Source organism: Electrona antarctica, assembly GCF_951216825.1.
Source record: "Electrona antarctica genome assembly, chromosome: 4".
NCBI classification, from domain to species: domain Eukaryota; kingdom Metazoa; phylum Chordata; class Actinopteri; order Myctophiformes; family Myctophidae; genus Electrona; species Electrona antarctica.
Genome location: NC_136809.1, coordinates 23,351,807 through 23,361,806, shown reverse-complemented (window position 1 = coordinate 23,361,806; position 10,000 = coordinate 23,351,807). Strand labels below are relative to the sequence as shown.

Sequence of the window (10,000 nt, the reverse complement as noted above, 5' to 3'; positions counted from 1 at the left end):
GAGAGAGAGAGAGAGAGAGAGAGAGAGAGAGAGAGAGAGAGAGAGAGAAGCAACTGGGCCTACACACAGTGATGAGCGGAGCAGGCAAAATGGCAGATGCATGAAGCATGGCAAAACAAGATATAATAATCTACACACAAATGAATACAACATAAAATAAACATGAATGGACACAGACTGACAGTCAGATAAACCACATACACAGGCGTATACAAACCTCCAAACAATCAAATCCAGAGTGTTCAGTTAAGAGTGGAACATCTTACCCATAAGGGTACTACTAACTATACCCCTGCAGCAATGCATATACACGCACCTGTGTCATGGTCGATTAAGAACAGCTCCGCGCCATCTCCCAGGAGCTCAAAGGAGATCTGGGAATTGGAGCGGATGTCTGCGTCTGTGGCAGACACCTGCAGGACGAGCCTGCCAGCCGATGAGTCCTCTGGGACGCTCCCGCTGTACAGAGACTGTAGGGGGGGGGTAAGGGTGAAGTTGAAATGGATGGATGTATTCATACGGAAACGCATACAAGACATGGGTAACAAACTGTGCGACTATCACCGCTCACTAAGTGCACTTAATCATTAATGCAGCCCCACAATCCTCAGTCGACCGGTGGCCTCTCTTTAAAACGTGTAATTTACCTCCTCTGTGACCCAGCAAATCCCCCTCCCATCTCTCTTTAGTATGCCTGCCCTCTCCCTCACGTCCTTGTAAATGGCAACCGCCCACAGGTGACACATTTCATGGCCATTTGCCCTCACCTTCTCGCACGCGGGGCTGTTGTCGTTGGCGTCCAGAACTTTGACCTCGACGGTGGCCCTGGCGGCAAAGATACCGTCTGTGGCGGTGATGTTCAGGAGGTAATTGTCCCTCTCCTCGCGGTCCAAGGGCTTTCTGACCGACACCTTCCACTCGTTTTGGACGTGCTCGATGGCAAATTGCCCCAGTGGATCCCCTCCTGTTTCAGAGAGTCAAAAGGGAGACGGGAGGCAAACTTTAGGAATACAAATGAGAAGGGGAATGAGTACAGAATAGAACCTTATAGAACCCAGAACAACAACACATGCACTGCTTTTAAATAGCACTCCATTTGCTAGCTTGTTTGTGTATAGTTTTGCAGTAATACCAAGACCAAAAGCTGAATTTTTCCAGCAGTGTTTTCATTCTATTACCTATTACAAAAACGGATGAACCTAATTACACCTAAAGAGTTATTGGTATAATTAATTATTTATTATTTTAAACATTGTAACATTTGTAAGAAAATCACAGGGAAGTTGTACACAAGCTTATGAGAGAGCTGGCAGATATTAGGCACTGTTATTCACACCTGCTAATTAGCACCAAAGGAGTTTTTATTTTATTTCCTGGTCAATTTCCAAAGGATTTCTCAGATAATTCATCATCTCGGCTTTTGCTTTATTTGGATACAGCCTGGGTACATTAGTGGAAGCTTCTCACAGATGAAAGGACCAAAACAAATAGCAGATATTATCATCACATTAAGTGGCCTAAACAGATAATCCCCTTTAAGGCGGTGCTTATCGAATTGTTTCACAAATAAGCAGTGTAGGGTGAACTCTTTGAGCCGTATAATGAGATGTCTGGAATCAAATAATGAAATGCCCACCTGTGATGAAGTAGCTGACTTGTTTGTTGATATCCTCTGAGTCCGCGTCTGTGGTGCTCAGGATAGCGATGACGCCACTCGGAGGGTCATCCTCGCTCACCGTGCCTTTGTAGATCTCAGCGGTAAAGCGAGGCGGATTGTCATTCACGTCGGCAACTGTCACTTCCACCGTGGTGCTAGTCACGTGCTGGGTTTTGTCGCCCCGATCTGTGGCCAGAATGGCGACGGTATACTTTTCCGTCCTCTCGCGGTCCAGCTCCATCAAGGTGGTCACCCATCCCGTCTCGCTGTTGATGGCGAACCGCTCGGCGATCTCCCGAGAGGTCTGCTGGGGGTCCAGGCTGTAGACCACCTGGCTGTTGGTGCCGGAATCCTGATCGGTGGCTTTGACCTGGATCACCGACGTGCCACCGGGAAGGTTCTCCGCCACGACCGCCTCGTAGGGGTCAGACTCAAAGACGGGCTTGTTGTCGTTGAGGTCTTTCACCTGGACGTTTACGTGCGTGGACGCCACGACCTCATAGTTTTCGTGCTGGGTCTGGGCGAGCAGGGTGAGCTGGTACCATTTTGTGGTCTCGTGGTCGAGGCTCTTCTCTAGTTTCAGAGCCCCGGAGTCTCTGTCCACGACAAACACCTGGTCCTCGTTGCTCTCGGGCGTGTTGCCGTTGACGAGGCTGTACACCACAGGCTGCTCACTCTCTGCTTGGATGACGTCGATCTCTGTGCCGATGGGCAGGTCTTCAGCAATTGTGAAGCGATAATGCGGTTCAGTGAATTTGGGAACCGGCACCTCTGGGGCCACGATTCTAATGTAAACCTGAACAACGGATTGTTTAGCTGGGTTCCCTGCATCCTTTGCTCTGACATAGAAAGCATAGAGCTCATTTTCAAGTCCAATAAGGCTCTCTTTAGTAACAATAACCCCAGAGGTAGGATGAATTTCAAAGTTTTCTTCTACATTTTCAACATCCGCCTCAATGGTGTATGTGATGTCTGCATTGCTTCCCTCATCCATGTCTGAAGCAGCGATTTTGATCACAGATGTGCCTCGCGGGACGTCCGTCGCAATGGTGGCTTTGTACTCGACCGCCCTGAACTGTGGGGCGTTGTCGTTGACATCTGTTAGAATTACATTGATAATGCAAAAGCCCACCTTTCCGCCACCATCTTTTGCTATGAGACTAATTGGGATGACCTTCTCAATGGCATTCTCACGATCAAGACTCTCCAGAGTGAAGATTTCACCATTTTCATTGACAGAGAACTTGTCTCTTGCAAATTCATTAACGATGCGATACGTCAGCTGCCCATAGACGCCTTCGTCATCGTCCGTCGCTTTGGCCTCGGCCACTAACGTACCGACGGGTGAGTTCTCCACAAGCTCTACCACGTAGTCCACTTGAGGGAAGCTGGGGCTGTGGAAGTTGGCGCCGATGACCGTCACTTTGACGAGCGCAGAGCTCCTGAACACGCCGTCTGACACCGACACGTTGAGGTCGTACGAGGGCTGCATGTCAGGCCTGCGGTGGTTGGAGACGGCAATGGCGCCGGCGTGTTTGTCCATGGCAAAGTTCTGGTCCTCGTTGCCGGAGACAATGGAGAACTCCAGCTTCTCTGCGTCCGAGCTGTCTGCGTCGGACGCCTGGACTTGTGTGATGAAGTGACCACGAGGAGCAAGCTCACTGATAGTAGCCTCATAAAGTGGCTCGGTGAAAACTGGTGCATTGTCATTCAGGTCGGTGACATCTACGGTCAGGATAACTTCGGATGACAGGGCAGGAACCCCTCCGTCTACAGCACGGACCCTCAGCTTATGTTGCAGGGTCTCCTCATGATCAAGCACCCGTGCCGTCGAGATGATCCCTGTGTTGCGGTCAATGCTGAAATAGTCTGAACTCACTAACTGATAGAAGACCTCCTGGTTGTTCCCAGTATCGGAGTCTTTGGCGGCTACCTGCAAAACTGAGGTGCCAATGACAGAGGCCTCTGAAATGCTGGCGTTGTACATTTTGGACAGAAAAACAGGGGGATTGTCATTCACGTCTTCCAGGATGATATCGACAAACACTTCAGAGTGTGCTCCAGTTAGGGAGTCAGTGGCTCTTACGTTCAACTTGTAGGCTGGGTGGGTCTCGAAGTCTAGAGGCTGGATCACGTGTATAACACCAGTGTTGAAGTCAATGGAGAACTGTTTAAAGGGGTCACCTTCAGAGATGGTGTACACTATGCGAGGGCCTTCAGAGTCATTGGCCTGGACATGAACTACTGGTGTGTGTAACTGGATGTTCTCTGGGATTTCAATACTATAGAACGGCTTCTCAAACACGGGTGTGGCTTTGTTCACCACAGTTATGGGCACCTCTACTTCAGCAGAGAGCGCTGGATCTCCACCATCTCTCGCCACGACGATCACAACAAAGTCAGTGTTGAGGGACTCTTTCTCAAATTTCTTTTTGAGTGTGATTTCGCCAGAAGGGCTGACCTGGAAGAACTCCTGGTGTTCTTTTAAGTGATAGTGGATGTCTGCATTCAGACCTGTGTCTTTGTCAATGGCTGTGACCTGACGGATGACCTGGCCTTCCTCTGCATCCATTTGCACCAGCGCATGATAGGGTAGATTCACATACATGGGCACATTGTCATTCACATCCTCCACAATCACTGTGACCAGTACATGAGCGACCTCTGCTGTTCTGTCCTCCCGCGTGACTTCGACGACTATATCAAATGTGTCCTGCACCTCACGGTCAAATGGGATTCCGGCAGCGGAGAGAACCCCAGAGGTGCGGCTGATTTCAAATCTCCTGTCCGGGTTCAGAATGGTGTAGAACAGAGGCTCGTTGACTTGGTTGCCAACAGCAGCGATAACTGCTAGCGTTGTCTTCTCCGAAGAGTTCTCTGGAACGTAGGCCTTGTAGGACTCACTGGTGAACTTCATCCTACTCTCTCTGTTCTCTTTGACGTTTATCTTCACCATGGCTGTGTTGGCAAACCTGCCATCTGAAACCCGGATTTTCAGCTCATATCTGCTCCTAAGCTGCGTGACATTCTGAATGGTAATCATCCCTGTGGTGGGATCCATTTTGAACTTGTCTCCAATGTTACCCTCTGAGATGGAGAAGAATAGCTTAGAGTTGGGTCCGGAGTCTGAGTCGGTGGCATTAACTCGGAAGACCTCCACACCTTTGTAGGTGGGCACAATGACACTGGTTTCATATACCTCTTGGCTAAACAGAGGCGCACAGTCGTTGATGTCGATGACATTGATGGTAACATTGGCGGCCGTCTCAGAAAACAGGCGCGGCATCCCCAGGTCATGGACCTGCACTGTGAAACGGAAAACACTCCTCTGCTCATAGTCCAAAGACGTTGTGGACCGGATGGCTCCCGTGCTGGAGTCGATGGCAAAGTAGTTGTGAGCGAAAGGCTCCACGATCTGGTACACCAGCATGGCGTTGCGGGCACCATCGGCATCAGAGGCGCGGATGACGAGCGGGGTGTTGTCGAGGGTCAAGACAACACTGTTGACGGGGGCCAACTCACTGATCCTGCCCATGTACTCCTTCTGGAGAAAGACCGGGGCATTGTCGTTCTCGTCTTTGAGATGAACCAGCAGAGTGGCATTGCTGGACAACCCGGCCATGTTAGTCCCCTGTACAATCAGCCTATAATCAGGAGTGGTTTCATAGTCCAATGTTCTCTGGGTTACAACCACTCCAGAGTTGGGGTTAATGTCAAATGCATTGTCAGTGTTTCCGCCTTTAATTTGATAGAAGACCGATGACTGGCTGACGGCTGTTACCAAGCTTACGAAGCTTCCAGGGTGGACCAATTCGCTGACCTCTGCAGACGACTCCTTTTCTGTGAACCTGGGAGCGGCGTTGTCTGAAACGGTGACGGCCATGTGCACGGTGGCTGTTGCCGACAGAGGAGGTGTTCCTTTATCTGATGCTTTCACAATGAGCTCAAACTGGCTGTTGCTGCTTCGGTCCAGCTCTTTGGCAACCATGATCGTCCCCAGCACCGGTTCTATGGCGAATGAGTTAGCAACATTTCCTGTCAGGCAGATTGGGGGAGGGGGAGAGAGAAAAAAATATATTAAAATTTTATTTTATTTACAATACAGTACGTGGTGTCCGCCTGGATTCATGTGAATTGTGAAACAATTAGTAAATGAAACACACCAGAAGCACAAAACCGTTCCCCGTTGCCTGCGATAACCATTTGTAAAGATTGTGGAAGCTGCAGTTATCCAAATATAATCAAATGCTTCTTTAAGTTCTTTCTCATTCAACTTTAGGCTAATACAATATGCCACGTTGCATTCTGGGCCAGTCCACCCTAGCGTTAAATCTGACTTGCACCAAAGGAAAAGGAACTTATAATTCAATTAGCTCGAGTCATCTCAACTATCTGAAAAATGTATGTCCTCAAACAAAGAGCCCAGCTAATAGTCTCATGTATCTCTCTCCCATAACACAGCTTATTGGCAGAGAAAACAATGGTGGGAAATTCTGCAGAGGGTATATGCCGCACTCCCACGTACTTGGAAATCCTCTGACAAAGTTCTCTACAGCCTCTCACTCCCTCTGAAGTATGCCATTCATGAGCCAGCGAGGCTCAGTGGGCACAATAGTTCAAGATGACTCACATACATGTTTTTTCCAATTCGTCTGCATTGAAAGCACTTCGCTAAGAACACTTCCACGCATAGTGCTTTCATGTGGTGTCGGATCTACGGTCTATACAAGTTTGGAAGAGCCTTATGAACACCTTACTATGTCAGATAATAGCCCTGAAAGCGAGAAGCGATATATATGGCAGATAGATAATAAATCACCACCATCAATCTTCCAGCCATAAAGCATGTGAATGTGACAACCATGTAACAACGCATCATCAGACTGCAGGCTACAGAAGAAAGTTATAGGGTCATTTACCTGACTCGATGCTGTAGACAATCTCAGCATTCTGGCCCTTGTCTTTGTCCAGCGCAGTCACCTGCAGTACGGCTGAGCCTATAGCAGCTGACTCAAACACACGGCCAGAATACGGAGAACCAATAAAGGAGGGAGTGTTGTCGTTGGTGTCCTCCACGTTGACAATGACTCGCACCAGGTTCCTCTTGACGGGGATGTCCTGGTCACGCACCTGGGGGGCGAGAACAGATTGAGAGGTGAAAGGTCAGAGTTAGGGAGCAGTGATGGTTTTGTTGACTAAAACTATGACAAAAACTTGTTCGTCGACTACCTTTTTTCACTGACAAAAACAAAATAAAAACGGAGGCTAAATATATTGACAATTTCGTCAACAAATAAAAACTAGACTAAAATGTTAGGGAGGAACTAGTGGAGAAGAGATCATGTTATGTTTGGTTGCGCTTGGGTGTTAAAAATAGCAGATCTATACAAGCTCACAACCCGTTGCAGTGTGACCCGTTGTGAGCGTACATTTTAGTCGACTAAAACTTAATTTCAGGTGACTAAAATACGACTAAAACTAAATGGAATTTTATTCAAGAGATCAGATGTCAAAATCAATAGTGTGAGAAAGAAAGACAAAATGTTGATCATAAAAGTAGAACTATGTGGTCTCACACAGCCTTGTAACAGAATGGGTTTACTTCAATTCACAGTGAATTTAGAGAAAGCCAATTCCAAACCAAATCTTGTTCTAAATTTAAAGAGTTAATGTGCTGTAGGCCTAAATAGTGCATTCTGCATTATTTACAGCCAGAACGATAGGGAATCCAGAGATAGTAGCTTACAAAATTCGATGCATATTTATTGAAACACAAATGTAGACATAATTTACACACAGCTGAAAGCTGTCACTGTACATTGTATATTATTTACGTGTTGGGTGAAATAATCAAGTCGTCTGAGTCGTCGTCGTTCAACAGACAATTCATTAATCATATAAGTAGTTTAGTAATGTAGCATGTCAGCATTTCTAATCACATGCTATTTGAAATGTCACCAAATGTGAATGATTGACTCTTTGTTCCATATCTTACAAGAAGGAAAGACGCCTGGGTTATCACATCAAGCACATTCAAGACATGTGTACCATCTATCATCATGTTGTACTTTACGACAATTTAGAGCATAAATTAATTGAATAATCCAAAAGGTAATCAAATTAATAATGTACACATGAGTTGCAGCCATCATTGAATGATCCGTACCATGACAGTGAGAGTGTGGCGACGCATAGTCTCGTGGTCCAGTTTCTCGGAGGTGTACAGAATGCCCGTTCCCGGGTCCAGTCGGAACTTCCTCAGACTGAACGGGTCAGTGCTGCTCAGGAGGGTGAAGGTCATCTTGTTCTTCTCGTCTTGGTCCGTGGCGCTGATCTGCAGGACCTGGCTGTCTGGCAGGGTGTCCTCCGGGACGCTCACCTCATACCTGGGCTTGGAGAACTCCGGCCGGTGGTTGTTGGTGTCTATGACGCGGATAAGCACCTAAAAACAGGAGGAAAAAAGGGGGTGATTATTAATGATCAAAACTGCAACGTCATCAAAACAAAGTCGGCAACCAATAGAAATGGAAAGATGCAAGAAAACGAATGAGTCATTTTGTGCAGGTGAGATGATAAACAGCTCCCCGAGAGGTTCTGGAAGGTATCACACCTCACACAAAAACAATTTCTGATGACAAGCAATTAAGGCAAAGTGAAACTAGCACGCAAATTAATCAAGTCATCACACATCCTATTTATCCACTATCTTTTCTTCACCACTTAATGGGTGTTTTTGCAGTTGTTTCCACAGTATTACTGGACAGTTCTGCCAAATTATAAGCTGAAGGTTATTAATTTCATTTCAACAAAATTTCAAGTGTTATAATGGACATGAAGTGATGATCAGCCTATTTTGTATTTATTTATTTATGTTACTTCTGTTGCGTGACAGCCTGGTGGGAAAATGTTGAACGGCCTGTCCCTGGCTTCACCTCTGATGAAATGACTTTTTGAAATAATATAATTTGAAAATAAACTAACTATATCTCATTTGAAATGACAGCACATTTTACGTACTGCTAATCCATTGTACATGTAAAGACATTAATGTGCGCACGCACACGGCATGCACGCACACACACACACACACACACACACACACACACACACACACACACACACACACACACACACACACACACACACACACACACACACACACACACACACACACACACACACACACACACACACACACACACACACACACTTCCGCCTCTTGCAACCCTGCGGTTCACCCTCCCCGGTAATGAGCAGTCATGTGTAGATCTAGTAGAAATCGATGCATATAATGGCAAAAGCAATATTGTAAGCACATGGTCACTTGCCACTGCCAACAACGAAAGCAAGAAATCAATGTTGGCTAACCCTGATACATTCCAGATGAATTGAAGGGAGGCCCGCATGCAGGTGTCTCGCTTTGCTAAGTGACATGACAGCCATATCAGCTGCCAGTCATGTAAGAAATAAATAGGTGTTGTTCCGCAATCGGCCTAAATTACATTTCTGTCCGCTTTTAGCTGCGCAGTACTGGTATTGCAGTTTTAAGACACTGCTGGAAGATGTCTTCAATGCTATGTATACTGAGGTATGGTATAGGTATGTTGTATGTATTTTAGGTAAATTGTATACATATAGGTATATTGTATACTTCAATGCTATGTATACTGAGGCGTGTGACAGGTGACGGCACTGACATAAGTTGTCGGCAATGGGAAATGAAAGTGATTCCGAAATAGACCAAAGCCTAAAAGTGCTTTCAGAATGTTCGGTTGTGCAACACATAGTAGTTTCAGGGTATACTGTAGGTTACAGTCCACTTCAGCCTGGTTTACACTTGGTTGTGCATTATCTGATCTACAATCTCACAACATGTCACAGCATGACGCACTGTGAGCTTGTAGATATGCTAACTTGTTCATGTCTAAATCAAACATTGCAAACTCAACCACGGCTCAAACCCTTCATATTGACAAGACAACTTGTCCCTATATGTCCCCTGAACAAATATTCACCAAAAAAGAGCAAAGAAAACCATGCCAAGACTGCAGTCGGGGCTTTTCTTTCCCCCCCCTGCACCACAACAAAGCCTGGTATGCCCCACCTCGTCCTGTAAAACTGTAAAAAAAGAGAATTCCTCCGGGGGCATGTTTTATCAACACCAGCCACTCGTCTAGTGGACTTCCGACGGAGGATTATGGGGGAATCTCGCTGGAATGCCACGTCTGTGTCCCAGACCGGCGATGGGGCTTCAACCGTGGCCAAGCCCGGGGAACAAAGGGATCAGGGAAGATTAGAGGCACCTGCATGCCAGACAGCAGGGGGTGATGGTGTCCCACGTTC

The 10,000-nt window shown here is 46.7% G+C and overlaps 1 protein-coding gene across 2 annotated transcripts in view; it reads right to left on the bottom strand.

Moving 5' to 3' along the window:
- Positions 1–10,000, bottom strand: part of fat1a (FAT atypical cadherin 1a) — a 93,638-nt gene that overhangs the window by 29,680 nt on the left and 53,958 nt on the right. For both annotated transcript variants that reach the window (XM_079499736.1, XM_079499737.1), the window contains exons 8-12: positions 7,824–8,099; positions 6,577–6,787; positions 1,637–5,692; positions 768–964; positions 317–470 (exon numbers count right to left, since the gene is read on the bottom strand). In XM_079499736.1, the coding sequence (XP_079355862.1) occupies positions 317–470; positions 768–964; positions 1,637–5,692; positions 6,577–6,787; positions 7,824–8,099 (4,894 nt within the window). The remainder of the gene's footprint in view (positions 1–316; positions 471–767; positions 965–1,636; positions 5,693–6,576; positions 6,788–7,823; positions 8,100–10,000) is intronic.